Here is a 21646-nt window from a genome sequence, read left to right as displayed (position 1 = left end):
AGCTCTTGGATGACGGACATACCATTAGCCAATGGAATCGCATGTAATTGCTGTGGGTTTATTTATTCTAAACTAGAATTTTTAGTACGCTCATTTCTTACATTTGTTTCACTGCCAACCAACACAGCATTTAGTGCCAACATTTAACTGTATCTCCCCCACAAAAAATCTAGACAATACAAGCTCAGTGGTCAAGTTTCATAAAATAAGACAAAAAAAGGAAAGCTTTTTCTACTAAAAATTTTCACTACATTGGAGCAAATCACACTGTCAATAAACTTCATTTCTGCATGGCAGAGCTATTGAAAGCATACTAAGTATTATTAGAATGAACAGAGGTTCTCTTCTTAATAGTCACTCATATTTTAATCTGTTTAATAATTACTTATTCATCCCAAATTAAAAAGAATAATTTATAACAATAATTCTAGAATTGATTATCTCTACTAATGCATCCCCAGTATTGTTTACTCTTTGCTTATATTGGGAGGAATTTTAGATAAAAACAATGCAGGCATCATTTTTAAAAGCACTATTACAGTTCCTTAAATAACTTGTATAACACATAGAGCTAGAGCTAGAGCTTGAGGAATGTATCTATTCCCCAAAAATATTCCTAGTATGTACCTACAGTGAAATATATATATACATACAGTAATTTAGACATCATCAAGAAATGTAACAGAAACCTCGAGCCACTTACATATACAAAATCAATAAAATATTTATGCCCTGAAAGACATAATATCACTAATATCACTAGAAAAGTTTTCAGGAAACAGAAACTACATAATCTAAAAATTAAAACTGTATTTATATTAATTCATTCTGTTAATCAATAATGTTTACTCAACATCTACCGTATTCCAAAATGAATAACACCATTTTTGTCCGCAATGGGTTCAACCCAGTAGAAGGTTGACCTTGGAGACTCACATGTTTTAGTCCGGAGTGACAAAATCTGAAACATATTCATTGTGGAATTATTTACTAGGACCTGAATTTTAAAATCAAGAAACAGATCAGGAAGAAGCAGTGAGTGGGGATGGCTTCCTTTAAAAAAGACAATTTGGCATAGATCCTTTTATCCAGTCAAAATTATATGAACAGTTTTTCCAGATAAAAAATTAATCCAAAAAAATTTTAAAAATGAAGTATTTAAAATTCTTCTCAAATGTGGCCTAAATGTATCACAGAAAATTCTACTTTTCCAGGAAACCTCACCATGCTTATAGAAAATTCATGACCACTCATAAAGTGCAATACTGAAGAAAAGTTATAGACATTTTTTAATAGATGATGATCTCCAAAAACTTTCAGTACCAACGTATAAACTGAGATCATCTTGGAATCCTGCAGGGAGTGGAATTCCTTCAGAGTACATGTGCTGCTGTCATAGTTCATATTGAAGAAGACAATGTTTTCAAAAGTGTATCATGCATGACACAGATGGAAAGCTGTGGATCACACAATGCACCAGATAGTTCAAAGAGTGTGTGAACAAGGTGCTAGATCACCTTGAAGGGCTCATGAGAAAGTTTTGAACTGGTCAATTCTCTTTCATTCTTCCTCTTTGTTGCCTTTTGAAAAGTTCAGTCAAGGGTAAAGAGGGGTTTTCTGACACTTAACTAATTTCCGTTTTTAACAAAGAGCTGGGTTTTGGTAGGCTGATGTCAAATTAGAATTGTTTTAAAGTAGAATTTCATAACATTGCTTGTTTTATTGTATTTATTTTTATCTCTAAGGTAAGGCACTAGATTTCTATTTTCTATTATAATCCTTGGACTGGCCTTGGAAGGAGGGTTTTTTTTTTTTTTTTTTTTTTTTTAATCAGTAACTATGCTTAGAATTGCCATTGGCAGGTTTATGAGATTGAAAAGCAGACTGACTTTCAATTGGTTTATCATTGCTCTCAAAGGTCTATAGATACTGTACCCCTATCTTGCTCATCCTATGCCTCCTCACTCACTGTTAGTGACAACAGATAATACTTTTAAGATCATTTAAATACATATTTTTCTGATAAAAATTACCTATTCCATGAAACCTCGTCTCTACTAAAAATACAAAAAATTAGCCAGGCGTGGTGGCAGGTGCCTGTAGTCCCAGCTATTCGGGAGGCTGAGGCAGGAGAACGGCGTGAATCCGGGAGGTGGAGCTTGTAGTGAGCCAAAATCGAGATCGTGCCACTGCACTCCAGCCTGGACAACAGAGCCAGACTCTGTCTCAAAAACAAACAAACAAAAAATTACCTATTCCAATATTTTTTATCAGTGTCTTACTTCTCTGCCTAATTACAAACTATAACAGGTCAAAGAAGCTGTATTGAGTAACGGTTGGGTATGGGTCTGGAGCCAGATCCCACTGATTCAATTATCTGTTCACCCACTTTCTTTCCCCACCTCCCCCACCCGAGACAGAATCTCGCTCTTGTTGTCCAGGCTGGAGTGCAGTGGCACGATCTAAGCTCACTGCTCACTGTAACTTCTGTCTCTTGGGTTCAAGAGATTCTCCTGCCTCAGCCTCCTGAGTAGCTGGGATTAAAGGTGCCCACAACCACACCCAGCTAATTTTTGTATTTTTAGTAGAGATGGGATTTCACCATGTTGGCCAGGCTGGTCTCGAACTCCTGACCTCGTGATCCTGCTTTGACCCCCCAAAGTGCTGGGATTACAGGAGTGAGCTACCGTGCCCATCCCTGTTCACCCATTTTCTATCTGGGTGACAATGAGAGAACTCACACTCCCTGAGCTTTATCTCCTTAACTATGAAATAGGAATAATAACAGTGTAGCTCTCATAGGTTGTTGTGAGGATTAAATAATATTTTATACTTATATGATCATCCACATAAGGCACACAGCCTAATACATAGCACTTAATAAGCTTTCAAAACTATTATTTGGGAAATTCAACTTCTTTAGATTCCTGGAGTTACTAATAAAATGGCTTAATATTTTCAGGTGTTCATTAATTTGTTAAATAAAAAAATTATACAAATTAAAAATCAATTATACAAATAGAATATTAAAGAAAACAGATAATACAAACTGAGCCCATTGTTCTGGGATACATTGATAGCATCCTGAAATGTTAAAGTGCTTGATGCTTCCTCTGCCAAGAACAGGAGGCTCTGGCTTGAGAGTGCCTTGACATTCAACCTTGTGTGTAGTTCTTCAGTTTCCCATTTGTAATACCTGGCTTTGAAATGACGTATTCCCAATATTAATTTTAAGAATCATTTGACAAGCTAAGCTGACATAATTTGTACTTGGACATTACAAAAATTGACATGGTGAATTCTGAAAGAAAAAATATGTATATATTTGCTTATATTGTATGTAGTAATTATCAATTTTCTTTTTTCTGACTCAATGAAATATCATTTTCTCAAAAGAAACTAACCAAATAATCAGAGTTCTGAGTCCATAAAGAGCTTTATGATTTCTGGAGGTAGTTTCTTGTGCCTCTGTGATTTCCTAATAGCTAGCCAGTTTTTACTGCTCAGAGCCTGTTTGTATCAAGAATCTTGTGCTTTGGAGATTACAAACACCACACTGAGGAACTGGACAGTTGTCCCTAACAATCTGCTTCCTGAAGTAGAACTCATTATAGGACTGGGTGTATACTAATTCCAACAGCATTAAGTTAATCCGAAGAACTTCTAGCATAGAGATTTACAAAGTATTCCAGCAACCCCTCATCTGTGGACAATTTTAAGAAACAGCTAGAAATATTCATGTAAGTTATCTAACATCCTGATACACAGATACAATGGCTGACAGACATGCCTGTGTGATCTTTATATAGCAAAACCATGATTAACTGAAATTAGGTGATATATTGGATTTCCTGACTACATTTTGTAGTTGGGATTCAGAAACTAATTACCAAGAAGATTAAAATAGAAACAGATTCTACACTTGATTTAAAACTTTTAATCTAATAATGTTCAGAATGAAAATCCTAAAGCCATATATGCTACTAAGTGTTACATTTTTGTCAATACAATTTACTTGGTAATAGAAGAAATTAGATTAAAACTTTAGAAGTGTCTCCAACAAGTTGAAACAGATTAGATGTTATATATATATATATATATATATATTTTTTTTTTTTTTGAGACAGAGTCTTGCTCTGTTGCCCCAACTGGAGTGCAGTGGTGCAATCTTGGCTCACTGCAACCACTGCCTCCTGGGTTCAACAATTCTCCAGTCTCAGTCTCCCAAATAGCTTGGATTATAGGCGCACATCACCACATCCAGCGAATTTTTGTATTTTTAGTAGAGATGGGGTTTTGCCATGTTGACCAGGCTGGTCTTGAACTCCTGACATCAGGTGATCTGCCCACTTCGGCCTCCCAAAGTGCTGGAATTACAAGCGTGAGCCACTGTGCCTGATAGATGTTATACTTTCAATAGTTCAATTAATTAAAAAATTATGGTAAATAATTTCTAATATTTAAAAATAAATTTCCACAGTTCTGATATGGAGTTTTCATTGAGCCTGCCACTCAGCATTTAATACTAATTGTTAGTACAACACTTCTAAAGAATTGATCTTACTGAACTAAAACAATATGCATTTACTTTATATTTTATATTTACACTTACAACAAAATGACTAATAAAACATTATTGTACATATGCACATATTCTGTAACTTTTTATTAATTTAGATTAAATATAAATTATAAGTTTAAATTACAGACCTGATTGCCTGAGTAAAATATACAGTTCATGTACTATAAATACTATTAATCAAAATATAGTTTTGAAAAACATTAGAACTACTTTAATTTCAATAAATAGTATCACTTCGTGTTTCTTCTGTTTTTTTTTTTTTTTTTTCTTTCCCTCAAATACCAGTCAAAATGCAAGGGTATATCAAAAAGGAACATTTAAATACTGGGTGTGTGTCTCTGTCTTAGGACATAGAATTGAGAAGGGAAGTGCAATCAATCATATGCACTATCTGGTCCACGGGGGTGAGAAAGCTTAGGTCTCAGGGAAGATCTGTTCTCTATTTCTGTGGGCTTGAATAATAATAGTTTTCTTCCTTTCTTTTCTTTTCCTTTTTTTTTTTTTTTTGAGACGGAATTTCACTCTGTCACCCAGGCTGGAACGCAGTAGTGCGATCTCCGCTCACTGCAACCTCCGCCTCCCGGGTTCAAACGATTCTCCTGCCTCAGCCTTCCGAGTAAATGGGATTACAGGTGAGTGCCACCGTGCCCGGCTAAGTTTTGTATTTTTAGTACAGATGGGTTTCACCATGTTGGCCAGGCTGGTCTTGAACTCCTGACATCAGGTGATCCACCCACTTCAGCCTCCCAAAGTGCTGGGATTACAGGTGTGAGCCACTGCACCGGCCGAATAATAGTTTTCCAGTAACTTCTACTTTTGATCAAAGACAATTTCTTATGAAGATTTCTGAGGACTTTTTAAATAATTTCTCTCAAGATTTTGGAGAAATAAAAATATTAATTAGAGAGTTAGTATTTCAAAGGATAATAAGAATCTATAGTAACTTACTCTGACATCAGTTGCCCGACAAGAGGTGATAGTTATTTTAAAACTAAATTATGCATCACTTCACTCCCTACTTTCATTATTTTCCACCTGAACACTGAGCACATGACTGGTGGCCTAATTATACGAAAAACATAAGCCAGAAGGCTTGAATTCTAAGCATTAAATTTAAGACTGATTGGACATCAGAATCATCAACTATACCCCTCTGTTTAGTATACTCAAATCACAAAGCCAATAAATGCCACAGTAATAACCACAACATGTCTTTTGTTATCATTATCATATTATGTCCAAGTGTTAATGGCTGAAAATAGCCTTTTTCATAGCGAAATCTAACACCATTTGGATCTTCAAACTGATGTTAACATATAAGCATTAAGTGTAAGGTTTTTTAAAGTGGTAAAAAATATATATTTTCTACAGATGATGAATTACTAGATATTGGTGTTGAGAAAAACATTAGAATCTTTCATTACACTTATTTTTGAACACTAACACAAAGCATAATCAATCATATAGGCATAGTACTAAGCAAAACTGAGTAATACCTAAAATTACAAATGGTAGAGTATTCTCCATGGAAATTCCCAGCCCAAAAGATACTTCAACAGAATCTGCAAAACAAAAGCTTATAATCTAAAACAAAGACAAATATTTTTGTTCCAAAGGTAGGCCCAAAGAGATAGAACTTTTAAATCTCTATATTTCTTACATATTTTTTCAATAAAGTATTTAACTCTTTTTTTTCACATACTGCTAAAAATCTGCAACTAGTTTTATATATATGCATGTGTTATTTTGTAGTTTTAGAGAACTGAATATACTTGGCAAAGGATGAGAAAAGCTGCATTACAAAGATGAGTTTTTCAAACAAAAATATAACAGAATATTATTAAATTCCTGACTCAATTCCTTTTAAAAAGTTCAACTGCATCAATTTAGATTTCTTATTAAAGCAAATATGGCATTTCCCTTCTTTTTAAACTCAATTATAATTCCCACTGGGCAAAAACTTATTTCTCTTATGGCTTTTGCTATAGATCAATCCAGAGTCCAGAATATTTGGCATGCGTCCTGACTCATTGTGTAGGCTCCTTTTTAGCTTTGTTCAACAAAATTATAATTTCACAGTTCCCTGTTATTGTTAAGACAGAAAGAAAGAAAGAGAGAGAGAGAGAGAGAGAGAGAGAGAGAGGGAGGGAGGGAGGGAGGGAGGGAGGGAGGGAGGGAGGGAAAAGAAAAGAAAAGAAAGAAATATCAAGAAATAATTGCACCTCCTTTTGGTGGAGAGTCAATGCACAAAAGTTACCAAAGTCATTGGATAAAAGCTATGAAAAAACTTAATGTATTCATTCCACTTAGATTATTTAGTGACTCCCATATAGGTCATTCATTTTTTCCTATAAAAGCTAGAAGACAATTTCCTGGTCCCATTCATATGGCTCGGCTCTCCTTCAAGGGTTCTATTAGAACCAAAACATTTCAATGCAAAATAAATGCTATCATGTGGGCTCTCTCTCACATACACACTCTCTTCCTTTCTCTCTTTTTTTCTCTCCCTCTCTCTCGCAGCAAAATATGCATACACAAATACATTCACACATACAAAAAATCATTAGCACAAAAGAGGAAAAGAATAAATTTAGCAAAACAAATAAATGGGTGAAAGAAAAACACATGATATATCAAAAAATTACCATAAAATATAGTGATCTAATAATACTACAAAAACAACTTACTGAATTAACAGAAGCTGCTTTACACATAGAAAATAAGTTCCCCACACTACCAAGTTTGTAGAAAAATATACTTATTTTCATTACAACTACTTTAAAAGTTTAGAAATATAACAGAAGTTAAATTATGTTTCAAAGCTTCCATTAGAAAAGATAATAGCATATGTACACATCATGATTTCAAAGAAGCAAGATAGAGCTATGCAATTATTTTTTAAAAGTTTTAGAATTAGATTGAAAATCAATCAACAGATACCAGTCACACATACCTACCAGACAAAATGTTCAAAGTACATCCTGAGAAATAGTGATTCCATAGAATGTCATTAACTGCTATTTTACAATTCATCTGGGATCAAATAAGTATAGAATGCCAAGAAATGGAAAGCAGTAAAACAATATGGTTTTCATTTCTATCTCTCCTATATTATACTGCCCCACAGGCTTTTTTTTTTTTTTTTTTTTTTTTTTTTTTTTTTTTTTTTTTTTTTTAATTGCCAGTGTGAGAAGTAGAGAAAGTGTCATCTCAGCAATGAGTAAGATATTAACCAGAAGTTTTTTTCAGGCAGGTAGAAAATGTAAAGTTCCCTTCTGGATCCTGAGAGATTGTGAAAAGGAAAAAAAGAAGTTGTAGAAAGATCAGTTGCACATATTCTCAAGACATCAGGGCAGCTCTCAGATTGATATGGGATGGACCAAGACACTGGAAAGATAAGTGTCACACTCACCTGGATTTATCATGGGAAAAGGCCAGCTTCTAGGAGAAACAGTAGTGGATGCACACAACATTTTTAAACATTTAGGAGTCATTTTGTGATATTAAAAATGGGTAGAAGTTAGAAGTATAAGCTTGAGGCATTACTCCTGGCTCCTCACAGGACCTAGGAGGTTTACAGGATCATGTGCTTCTGTAAGGATCTTGGCTCAGAGTGTCATATATCAACAGCAACATAAGATTAAGCAGCGGCTCATCAAGAATAAAGACTTGAAGACAGCGAAACCCACAGTGAGTGAGGATGCCTGCACTTCACCGTCAGATTAGAGCACAGAGTGAAGATCAGACCAACCCCCATCAGAGACGAATGAGTTTCCAGAGATTGTGTGGATAGGAGGCCCTTTCTGCTTTCCAGCTGCTAACAGGAAGGCACATAATCCCATGCTCCTAAATATCTAGATAGAGAGATACTGTGATACCATATGTTAGAAAATTCAAAATCTGTCTCCCAGCAGCCTCCCTCAACAACACCCCCCAGCATACCCGCTTCATTCACAAGTCACAGCCACACAGGATAGAGGCACTGAGGATGTTCAGATCATCTGTTTGCTAGTCAAAATATAGTACATATATTTATAACCTACATTTAAATTTGGGAAATACTGATTAAAAATACTACACAGATGTCTTAACAAAATATTTGTAAGTGTGGACCATTTTCCAAGATATAAAATTTAAGCACATTATCTTTACTGTATATAAAAGCATGAAGCTTTCCTCCAAAAGTTATCTTGAAACCATGGAACAAACAATTTCTAAATGTTATTCTAAATAGAAGTATATTCACAAAGTACATCTACATATTATATATTGATTTTATATATGCATATTTACATAGTTGTATAATTATATAGTACAAGTAAAAAATAATAAATGCGAATAATACATGATCACTTCAGGAGAATGGGAAGAAGAACGGGGAAGGGAAGAGTAGGATTTTAGTGTTATTGTAGAAATTTAAATGTATTAAAAGAGATATCTTATACCAAATTTTAAAAACTATTAAAAATAGTACATGATACTTGTTATATAACTTACATAACATGATACTTGTTATATAACAAGTCTATATGTGTGAATTTTTTTTTTTTTTTTTCTGAGATAGGGTCTGTCTCTGTCACCTAAGCTACAGTACAGTGGTATAATATGGTTCACTGCAGCCTCAATCTCCTGGGTTTAACCGACCCTCCAGCCTCAGCCTCCAGAGGAGCTGACACTACAGGTGCAAATTTTTAAATATATATATTTTTTTCTGTAGAGATGGGATCTCACTATGATGCCCAGGCTGGTCTTGAACTCGTTGACTCAAGCAATCCTCCCGCCCTGGCCTCCCAAAGTGCCAGGATTACAGGCATGAGCCACCACTCCCAGTCTGAAATATTTTATAATTTAACATGTACTTGCTTTAACTTTATAAAAACAGTTATAAGGTAATAGAGTACTTATAGTTTATAGCTATAACTGTATAGCTTATAACTGTATAGCTTATAACTGTAGCTTATAAGCTTAGAACTATAGCTTATAACTTATAAATGCAAGCTTATAGCTTATAATTGTAGCTTGAGTAGTGAGTTTCAAATTCCCTGATCACGTATTTAAAGGAAAATAAAAGCACATGTTGATAGGTTCTGTCTTTTTGGTTGAACGTTTTCAGTGTCATGTTGGGAAAGCCAGGTTGCAGAAGATACAAAGACACTGTAAAAAGTTCAAGTTCTCTTCACGAGCTCTAGTTAGTGTGATTATAGCTAACACATTAATTAAAGATCATTAGCCAAACAGCAAGTTATAAACTGAGATTGCACAAAAGCAGCAAATGAGGTTGAATCAACTTAGAGGCAAGAGTCTTTTTTGAAAACTCAGAATTCTAGATTAGATTAAAGGATGCAGGAAAATAAGCAGAAAGCAAGACGACAGAGAGGAGTCATATGGCAGAGCAACAGTGGGTGCTAGAAAGATGGGGTATGAGTGCAGAGTTGACCACTAGAGACCAAACAGAAAATAGCTGATAAAAAGAGAAAATATTTTAGAGGCACTGAGAATGTAAAAGAATCTAAACTGTAAACTGGGGAGAGAGAACATAATAGAAAGATCCAGATTCTAACACCATCTTATGAGTTAAATTTTAGAAAAGTTTCAACTCTGATTACTAAGCAGACGTGTGATTCTAGTATAGTCTGTCAAATTCTTAAATCCTCTATTAGTTCTTGAAATAGAATAGAGTAGGCTGAAGGTGAAGAAAGTTTGAAGTTGAAATTCCAAATAAATATTCTGGAGCTGCTACAATTGGGATATTCTACTTATTTTGGTCAGGCATTCAAACCTGGTGTTTGCCCAAGATTGTAATAAACAGTGTAACAGCCCTACAAGAGCATTCAGCCTCCACAGTCTAATATAATTGTATTTATGTACATTTTTAAAAACTTGTTTTTCCCTTGGTATAAAATTTAAAAGAGCAGACACCTTCGAGCAAATAGAATTGATTTTATACAAACTATTAACAACTCACAAAATGAATTTTAACTATCTTGTCATGAACACGAGGCTAGCATAGATTTAAATTCTTACTCAGGCAAAAATAGAGCTCCAAGATGTTCTTTAAAGACCTTTAATAATTTAATCCAAATGTGCCAAATGTACATTTTTACAGATTCATAAATTCAGCCATCTCAAAAACTAGGCGTTAATAAAATGGGAAGTTATATAGTTAATTTAATTTTTAAAATTTATATCCAAAGTTTCACCAAGACTAAATTATTAACCCTGGTCTCCTATACTATATTGAATTTACATCTATTCAAAGTCTCCTTAAATTATACATTAGCATACAATTTTTTCATAGATTGAACATTTGTTGTTAAAATTGTGAGTACTCATAGACCCAATTATACCAGGTTAAATTCAATAAACATGGTATTTCAGTAAATATAAATATAGAATTTAAAAAATATTTACAATGATTAATTCCCTACACTATACATGTATTTTGTATGTGTTAAGTTACTCTGCTTCATTTTTTTCATAGTGCTTCTCTCGCTCTCTTGCTTCTATATTGCTTTCTTTACATAATTTAAATAAAAACAAAACAAATTGTTTAAATTAGAATATGTCAAGGTAGAACAAATTACAATGTTCAGACTTTAGAAATGAAATAATCCTATTGATAATGGAACTATAGATAAATACAAATATCGGTGCTGAGAAGTAAGAGATAACAACTAGGTGAACTTCAAGAGCATAATAGAATCTCCTCTTAAACATAGCACGGGTTAAGAAAACTGTGGACACAAACTGAAATAAAAATGGATTCTAAATAGAGATCCTGCAAGAGGGAATAGGTTACGCACTCATCCCACACTTAATGCAATCCTACTCTACATCCTGCTAAGTCCTGAGGACATGGGACCTATGAAATAGTGAAAGACACCCATGCTTCTAGACAAGAGCGGTTCTTAGACATAAGGACACATAACTGAGTCAGACGATAAGGACTTGGCATGACACAGTGGACCTTTGCAAAGTGTTATGTTTCTTTCCCATTCAATAAAAACACCAGAAGGAGAATCATCCCAGGGAGTGTTAAAGAATTAGCCTAAATCTGTAACATTTCTATATTTATTGAGGACAAAAAGAAACAAGGTGGCCACTTATCCCTTTCAAAAATAAGGGGCATGAAATGCTGTACTAAGGTATGACATAGAATTTTCTTTACATTAATTAGCACCTGTGCACACTAAAATTGTATAACTCAAATCAGATGACAACCCTCCATCCTTGCCCCCCGTGTGTGTGTGTGTGTGTGTACACTGGTCGGGAACTTACAGCAATACTAGTGGCTGGGAGAATCCTATACAACTTCACTACTGAAAACATTTAAATATATTTTTCTCTTCATATGGAAAGAATGAAGTGTATTTATGCTGTAGCCACAGAGGTTCAAAGCAGATGCTTTGGTTTCCAATAACCCTAGAGTCACATCCCAGTTACAGGACTTGCTAGCTGTAGGACCTTAGACAAATTACAGAACCTCTTTTTGCCCACTTTCCTTACCAATGAAATAGGAGTAATAAAGAGATTAAGTAAGATAATCACTCTAAAGCGTTTAATATATTTCTCGGGCCGTATGGTTACCATCAACTAAATATTCGGTATTGTTGTTACTAAGGTGATTGATGATAATCTATTTGAAGCATATAATCTACCAAAACAGAGATAAATCATGCTAAAGTGAGGAAAAGGAAGGAGAGGAAAATACAGAAATAACACTCCAGTCCAGAAATTGTTCAGAGTTAACAAGTCATCATTCCATTTTTGTGTGGTAAGTGAAAATGCAAAAGACAACAGAGCAAACTAGCCAGTAATATAAACTAGCCCACAAAAGTCCTTGATAATTGCTATGGACAAATTGGTGATGAATGCAGTTTGAGGCTTTGTGAAGTAATTATGAAAACCGATTCTACAAAGTGGTAAATGGTAGTTTTATGATATTGTGGTAAGCTATGCTGTTTGCATATTCTAAAGACCCAATTATAAGAAGATAGTATTAGGAAAATCACTTAAAGACATGTTATTATTGCCAGCACTTATACATGTAGCTCATAAGTGTTGTTCAAAATAAATGAAATTTCAGAGCACTTAAAGGTTTTCCATTATTTTCATTTTCCCCATAAAAGTTCAATGAAAGTACTGTGGAATCTAGCAAATGCATTTAACACACTTCTATGAAGTCTGGGAGTCCTATCCAGTTTGGACAAACTTTGTCTTTTCTAATCAATTGCTAGATGAAATGCTTTTTGCTTACCCAACAATGCCAAATTGGCATATTTGTCTACAGAACAGGCTCAATTAATGTTAATAAATGCTAATAAAATGAATTACACATGGCAAATACTCTTGATTTCTGTCTCAGTGTTAACAGTTTTAAGATAGAATCAAATACATTAAACAAAATAAATATATTCTCCATTTCTGCAATGTCAATGAAGAAATTATTGTAACTAAAATTAAGTGAAAATATTAATGTTTCAAAAGCAAATGCTGGCTTAAATGATCACTGTCATCTACTAATACAGAACAGATGCTTTTTATTATCTTTTTTCACACTGTATTCTATTAAAGAATGACATACAATAATCATTGAATAACTACAGAATCTTAGGGATTTAAGCAAAAAAAATGAATTCCAGAATGATGTGAATATAGTGTTTCCTTATTTCTATTCACTAAATACTAATGCTAGCATGTTCACACTCTAATATAAGAAAATAATGGTTTTATTCTACCTCTTTAGTCTATCTTTTATAAAGTTCTGGGTTATATTAAGGAATACTTACTATTCCATCTTATCACTCCAGGCTTTTTGTAAAGTAGCTAACCTAAGTTTTTATGAGTCTGGGGACACAGAGACAAAACCTTTTCCGGTAAGACCTTAGTTTCAAAAGAATTGTGTTCAAATTTGCTTCACTGTGGTTATTGCAGATGATGACCCCAAAACGGAGAGATAAGACCCTGAGTCACAAACACTCACCGCAGTTGGCCTCGTCTGATGCATCTGCACAGTCTGGATCCTCATCACAAACCCACAGCTTGGAAATGCAATGTTTCGTAGTCTTACACTGGAAATAGTCTGGAGAACAGCTGTTTTCAGCTTAGGAAGAAAACTGCTATTAAAATGTAGCTTTGGAGAACATATTTATTTATTAAAAACAAATTTTATAGACAAATGTTTAAGACAGTTTATCAAAAAATGTATTGTCTTTAAATGAATAGGACTCTGAAGGTGAGGAATTTTAACTTTTAATTTCTTATGAGATACTCCTGCTATCCTCTCCAGTAAAAATAAAGAAAACATATTTTTGCAGTGATACACTGATAAATATCAGAGTTTTCAAAAAACTGTTGATTAGATATTTGAACACTAATTTTAAGAATTAAGAATTCAGGGACTTTCAAAATAAGTCTTCTTCCAGAAAAAAATAATAATTCATAGGTACACATTTTTGTAAACTCAAAAATACTAAAATTGGAAGGCATTAAGTGAATAAGGAAATAAAAAGTACAAAGGTTATCAAAATGTCTAGGAATTGTGTTGAGTTTTATACATATATGGAGTCTTGCTCTGTTGCCCAGGCTGGAGTGCAGTGATATGGTCTTGGCTCACTGCAACCCCCATCTCCCAGGATCAAGCTATTCTCCTGCCTCAATCTCCCGAGTAGCTGGGATTATAAGCACCTACCACTGTGCCCAGTTAATTTTTGTATTTTTATTAGAGACACGGTTTCACCATGTTGGCCAGGTTGGTCTCGAACTCCTGACCTCAGGTAATCCACTTGCCTCGGCCTCCCAAAGTGCTGGGATTACAGGCGTGAGCCACTGTGCCTGACCTGTGTTGAGTTTTTGAGGGAAGTGAACATCCAACTTAGACTGTAAACTGCATCACAAATCCTACTCAGTTCAATGCATCATCTTCTAGAATGGCTAACCATAAAGAACTGGTACTGACTTTATTCTGAATGCACCCTCTTAATCAAATTGCTGGATGACTGCACATTATTTACTGAAAAAAGTTTTAGAGGAATAAAATAAAACTTCAGCAAGACAGAAATGCTGACAGCAGTTCTGCTGAAACCCTGAAACTTGACAGGTGCTCCATTGTTCACATAATCTGAAAATGTGTGAGTGCGTATGCAAGCATGTGCATGCCAGCCTATGTGCACATATATGTACATGGTATAAACTGTTTTGCCTTCCATTTAATGTAATTTGAATTTTGACGGAAGATGGAAATATGAGATGATAAAAAACAAAATATTTTACTATTATTCTTTCAAATAGTTTGTTAAGATATGTTAAATAGAGCATTATTTAGAATTTTGTAGAACTTAAACTTTTGTTAGACTATTTTACCCAGATTTTATATGTCTCTTCATGAGTACAACATGTATTTCATGGAGAAAAAACTCTCTAATTAAAAATAACTTAATTTTAAGAAACGAATTAATCAACAGAAGTAAATTACCTTTATCTCCTTAATGTGGGCAAGCATACTCGGCAAGCACACATTTAAAAACACAATCAACTGCCATGTTGTATTTGATGTTTCTCTTAAGGATGATGTGGATGAATGAATGTTGTTCATGTTTGTCATAATTTCCAGGTAGATTTTAAAGTAAACGTGCCCATATTTTCATTTTCTCTATTTTTGTTTAGAGCTTCTATCCCAGTTGGCACCTATTTCTAATTATTTGACCATAATTTATTTTTAATTTATCTACATCATATGAATTTATGTAGTAATAATTTTTAGATTTATTTTAGTTAGGAGTCAAAGTTAAGACAAGACAGAGCATGTTGAGCTGACTTACGACAGTCTCTTTCATCTTCCTCATCACCACAGTCATCTTGCCCATTACATCTTAAGTTTACTGGGATACATTTCTGGTTCTTGGTACACTTGAATTGACCTGACAGGCAGACATGTGTGTCTAGAACATAGAGAGAGAGGGAAAAAAAAATATATGTGTCTGAATTTAAATCACACAGACATAATCAGTTGAGAATTAAACTTATGTTCATTAGTTAGGAATTTAATCACCTACCACAGTTGAGTTCATCAGAATTGTCTCCACAATCATTCTCTCCATCACAGATGAAAGCTGGTAGAGCACAGAGTCCAGTCCCACACTGAAATCGGCCTGGCTGACATTTAAATTCAGCTAGGGGAGAAAGCATAGATATTGTGGAATAGCAATCTTACCTCATAACTTCTTAAACAGAGACTTTCTGGCATTCAAGATATTTACTATAATAAATATATCCTGGAACACAATGTGAATGTCTCTCATCTCGATAGCTATCAGATTCAAATATTTAGCTTTGAGCAACTCAGATGGCTTCCAGAAAACATTTAATAAACCATACTTTAGAAGGTAAGAATTAATAACAGACAAAGATTTTTTTTTAATTAAAAAACAAAAGTCTCCTAATTTTAATGAAGTGATATTGAGAGGTTAAGTTGCAGAATGAAATTTATTGTAACAAAAACTGTTATTCCAATATCATTTTTTTAAGAAATAATTTCTCCTTGATCACTTGGCCTATGGTGTGTGTGATTTGACCACAACACATATTCTTTCTTTTCTTTTTTTCTTTTTTTTTTTCTTTTTTCCTTCTGAGACAGAGTCTTGCTCTGTCGCCCAGTCTGGAGTGCAGCGGTGTGATCTTGGCTCACTACAACCTCTGTCTCCTATGTTTAAGTAATTCTACTGCCTCAGCCTCCCAAGTAGCTGGGATTATAGGCACCCACCACCATGCCTGGCTAATTTTTTGCATTTTTAGTAGATATGGGGTTTCACCACGTTGGCCAGGCTGGTCTCGAATTCTGGACCTCAGGTGATCTCCCCACCTCGGGCACCCAAAGTTTTAGGATTACAGACGTGAGTCACTGCACCTGGCCCACAATACATATTCTCTAGCACAATGTAAAGCAAATGTTTTCTATATCTATCACATTTTAAATTAGATTTATCAATATTCATGCCTATAATCCTATTATTATACAAGAGAACAATATCTTATAAATGGCAAATATTTTATATACTATACATATATTATAACAAGTAACTCCTAAGTGATAATGCATTTTATCTTATCATATTATCTGGGAATAACAATAATAAGGCAGGATCTGCTGAGGATCTACTATGTGTCAGGCACTGGGCTAGACCCCTTCACATACAGTTACTAATATAATCTCATCATAACATTCTTATTTTGGCATTACCATTTTAGCAATGAGTAAACTAAATTTACTGAATACGAATAATTCATCTAAGCATGCACAACTTTTAAGTATCAGACTCTGAATTCAAATCTACTATGGTGTTTGCAATAAAACACTTACCTTTTGACTAATAATTTTAATGCACATTACTGATTTTGAGATTAACATTATCTTTATCAGCGCAAATCAGTGACTGAAACACTAATAAATAGCATTTAAACTTTTTTGAGAAATAAATTATGCTTTTATAATTACAATATTACATAAAAATTTAAACATTCTTTTAAAAATAACTCTATATATGGTTTGCTTCCATAGAAGAGTTCTAAAATGTTGAAAGTTATTTGCTTCCAATCTATAACATTTGTTAATTAATCATACTAAATGTTTAAACTGAATGACACAATTATCTCATACTTTAAACATGTGCCTTTCTTCTATTTCATTTTGCTTTGTATATAATTTTCTTTAATACTCCTTTGCTATCAAAACAACTCTCCACCAGAAAAAGGGTTGCAACTATTAAAGGAATGCTTGGAAATAACTTGGAAGCCCATCTGACCTTCAAATCTATCTCTAGAATAATCTTAAGTGTATTAGAATATTATAAGAAACATTATAACAAATCTGTGATGCCAGAGAATTTTGATGCATCCCTCCTAACTACATTTATATAAATAACAGTATGTAAGTTTGCAAGTATGGGACCCTGGGATGAGACTTTCCTGTCTTCTCAGGTGAAGTTATAAGTATTGCCAGCAGCTCTTATTGTTTGCAGGTATTGATGATGCATCTACCCGAAAGTGAAATCTAAGCATTCTGTAGACTCTTGCATGCAATTTTCTACTTCACCATGACTCTCAAGTAAAGTGTCATGCCTACAGATATTCAAAGCTGTTGACCCATCAACTACAAGTAAATGTTTATTTGTTATACTAAAAGAAAGCTCACAGAGATAATGAAACCAATAAAAACATTTAAGACTACTAGAAGAAAATATAGAGGGAAAGTTCCACGACATTAGGGTGGGTAAAAACTTTTTGCATATGACTCTAAAAACACAGGCAACAAAAGCAAAAACAGACAAATGGAATTACTTCAAATTAAAAAAAAAACTTATGTACAGAAAAAGAAACAACAGAATAAAGAGACAATCTATAAAACGGAAGAAAATATTTGCAAACAGTACATGTGCTAATGGGTTAATATCCAAAATATATAAAGAATACTCAACAGTAAGAAAACAAAATAACTCATTTAAAAATGAGCTGAGGATTTGAATAGGCATTTCTTTAAAAAATTATACAAATGGCCAACTGGTATATTAAAAAATACTCAACATCACTAATTATCAGGAAAATGCAAATAAAACCACAATAAGATATCATCTTATACCTGTTAAGTTAGGCATTGTAAAAAAAGAAGAAATATAAGTGTTAGCAATGATGTGAAGAAAAGAAAACATTTATATGTTATTAATTCCTATCCTGACCACTGAAAGTTTCTCCACAATAACAAGAAGGCATCCGTACTGTCTGATCATGTGTTCACTGCAGTAGCATTTTTATTTTCTTTTAAGAACTTTTCCTTTGCATTCATAATTTTGCTGAGTGGTACAAGAAGCACAGCTTTTGGTATATCTTGTGTTTTGGGATGCCTTTCTTGTATTTCATTGGCAGAAATGTAAATTAGTACTACTATTTGGGGTAACAGTGTGCAGGTTTCTCAAAAAATTAAAAACGTAGTGACCATACGATCCAGCAATACCACTACTAGATATATACAGGCATACCTAGAAGATATTGGAGGTTCAGTTCCAGACCACCACAATAAAGCAAATATCACAATAAAGCATGTCATACATTTTTTTTTTTAGTTTCCTAGTACATATAAAAGTTATGTTTATACTATACTATAGTCTATTGAGTGTGCAATGGCATTGTGTTTAAAAAAACTGTACAAAATTAAATAGAGTTAGGTAGGGCCTTGCTCTGGATTAGGCTTTGGCTTAAGGAACTGTTGTAGATGACTTCATCTATCCTGACCACTGAAAGTTTCTCCACATTAGCAAGAAGTCATCTGTACTGTCTGATCATGTGTTCACTGCAGTAGCATTTTTATTTTCTTTTAAGAACTTTTCCTTTGCATTCATAATTTTGCTGAGTGGTACAAGAAACATAACTTTTGATATATCTTGTGTTTTGAGATGCCTTTCTCACTAAGCTTAATAATCTCTAGCTTTTGATTTAAAGTGAGAGACGTGAAATTCTTCCTTTCGCTGGAACACTTAGAAGCCATTGTGGGGCTATTAGTTGACCTAATTTTAGTATTGTTGTGCTTAGAGAATAAGGAGGCCCAAGGAGAGGGAGAGAGAGAGGGAATAGTGGGTTGGTAGGCAGCCAGAACACACACAATATTTATTGATTAAGTTTGTTGTCTTTTATGGGTATGGTCTGTGGTGTTCCAAAACAATTACAATAGTATTAGTAATATCAAAGAATACTGACCATATCACCATAACAAGTATGATCATAATAATGATAAAATTGAAATAGTGTGAGAATTACCACATAGTGACAGAGAGACAAAGTGACCACATGCTGTTGAAAAATGTCACCAATAGACAATATTGATGCAGCATTGCCATAAACCTTCCATTTGTGAAAAATACAGTATCTGCAAAGCACAGTAAAGTACAGCAGAATAAAATAAGGTATGGCTGTATAACCAAAGACAATAAAATCATTATGTTGTAACACTATCTGCATTCACTTGTTCACTGCAGCTTTCTTCACAGTAACCAAGATATGAAATCAACCACAGCGTTCATCAATGGATGAATGAATAAAGAAAATGTGGTATATATACATGAGGGAATAATATTCAATATTTTAAAATAGGAAACCCTGTTATTTGTGACAGCATGGACGAACCTGGAGGACGTTATTTTATGTAATACCAGCCAGGCAAAGAAAGACAAGTACCATATGATCTCACTTATAAGTAGACTCTAAGAAAGTCAAACCTATAGAGACGGAGAATAAAATGACGGTTACCAGAGGCTGGAGATTGGGGAGATTAGGAAGACATTGTTCAAAAGACACAAAATTTCAGTTAGATGGAAAAAATTACTTCAAGAGATCTATTGTACATCTTGTTGACTATGGTTAAAAGCAATATATTGCACACTTGAAAATTACTAAGAGAATAGATTTTAAGTATTCTCAGCACAAAAAAAGCTAAGTATGTGAGGTAATGCATATGATAAATAGCATAATTTTGCCATTCCATAATGTATACATATATGATAAAATTATGCTATATACCTTAAATATATATAAATTTACTTGTCAATTTAAAAATGTAGATATTAGTATTTAATCAAAACAAAGATCATAGAGAAGCTCTTAGATAACAGATGTCTCTTAGACAGCAGTGCCTCAAAAAGGCACTAAAGTAATATTTGGTGACCATATATTCTGAAAGGAGTTAAATGTGAAAAATTCCTAATACTAAAGCTGTAGTTAATTTTTCATATCAATGTGGTTCCAGGATGAAATTTCAGTCAAAATTACAACTAGAGGTCAGGAGCTGCAGGTCATTATAGTGAAATTTTCTCAGAGAACAGTGAATCTAGACAGGAAAGATCATTTTCTTAATTAAAGGACTAAAGTAACATATTCATTTTTGTTTATTTCTAAGAATTACAAATATAAGTTGCAGTCAGTGTATTTACTGTTATCATAGAAAATTTACTTTATTGTGGGGAAAGTAATAACTTTCTCTTAAGAAGAATCTCAGTAGGGTCACCAAAATAATTTATTCTTCTTTTGATATTCCTTTTAACTTAGTAAGTTTTTTGAAAATAATAATTCAGACATAATAGTATACCTATCCCACAGAGATACTACTCTTTATATGTTGTCTATCATAGTAAAAAACAAAACCTGTATTTAAAAAATCAAAGAGCAGTGAATCTTTCAGAAACATAAGGATTATATTAGAAAAGCAATGACTTTCATAATTTTTTTCTTTTTCATTGATTTGATTACTTACTGCTTTCAAACATATATGCTATATGAAATAATTTCCATGTGTGACAGACTTGGAATTCTCTTGTGACCAGAGAGATGGAATATAGTCTATCTAAGTAACTATCTATATGCCCTAAATTTGTAAAAGCTTTATAATAAGGTGTTAGCAAGCTCTACAGTAGAAGGTAGCCAGCTTTTTCTGTTTTTTTTGCAGTACAAGCCTAAGGATTTTGAACTCAATTGTCAAGGCCAAATCATGGCAATCATGTACTGGGATGTTGAGGGAATTATCATGATTGACTACGAGCATCTCCAACCTGACAGTGAAGTATTGTAGTGACCGACGGAGTGAAGTACGCAAGACTATCAAGGAAAAGTCTGCTGATATCCCATTACAACCAAAGTAACCAACGATTGCTGAAAAAGCAGCAGCTAACCACACCAATTACAGTCAAATGCCAAACATAATTGGTAGTCACTTTACAGCAATTGCTAAGAACAAATTAAATTACCTAATGGCAATCTAATGATTTATATTGGAAAAATCAGACTTTTAAAGAATTTTCAGGATTTCAATGCTGACAGTAAAGTTGAGAAATCACATTTCTTAAAGATAAGATTTCAGTCATTGAGTGACATTCTGGAAACTTGCCCATTTTTTCTTCTAACTTGGTGACATATTAAGTCAAATTAATGCTGCTTATTACCCTACTGATCACTACATGAAATAACGTCATTATGCCACAAGTAATCAAATTTGAGAAACAAAATCTAACACAAATGGCTGATGGC

General features: G+C 33.7%; 1 protein-coding gene across 1 annotated transcript in view; it reads right to left on the bottom strand.

The window, feature by feature from the left end:
* LRP1B (LDL receptor related protein 1B) overlaps positions 1 to 21646 on the bottom strand; it is a 303637-nt gene that overhangs the window by 226092 nt on the left and 55899 nt on the right. Inside the window, exons 12-14 of the mRNA XM_033229413.1 lie at positions 15637 to 15753; positions 15403 to 15522; positions 13566 to 13685 (exon numbers count right to left, since the gene is read on the bottom strand). Coding sequence (XP_033085304.1) covers positions 13566 to 13685; positions 15403 to 15522; positions 15637 to 15753 — 357 coding nt within the window. The remainder of the gene's footprint in view (positions 1 to 13565; positions 13686 to 15402; positions 15523 to 15636; positions 15754 to 21646) is intronic.

The sequence above is a fragment of the Trachypithecus francoisi genome, unplaced genomic scaffold (genome assembly GCF_009764315.1).
Source record: "Trachypithecus francoisi isolate TF-2019V2 unplaced genomic scaffold, Tfra_2.0 Lachesis_group13, whole genome shotgun sequence".
Taxonomy (NCBI): Eukaryota; Metazoa; Chordata; class Mammalia; order Primates; family Cercopithecidae; genus Trachypithecus; species Trachypithecus francoisi.
The sequence above is the reverse complement of the archived record's forward strand: the minus strand, read 5'-3'. Positions and strand labels throughout refer to the sequence as shown.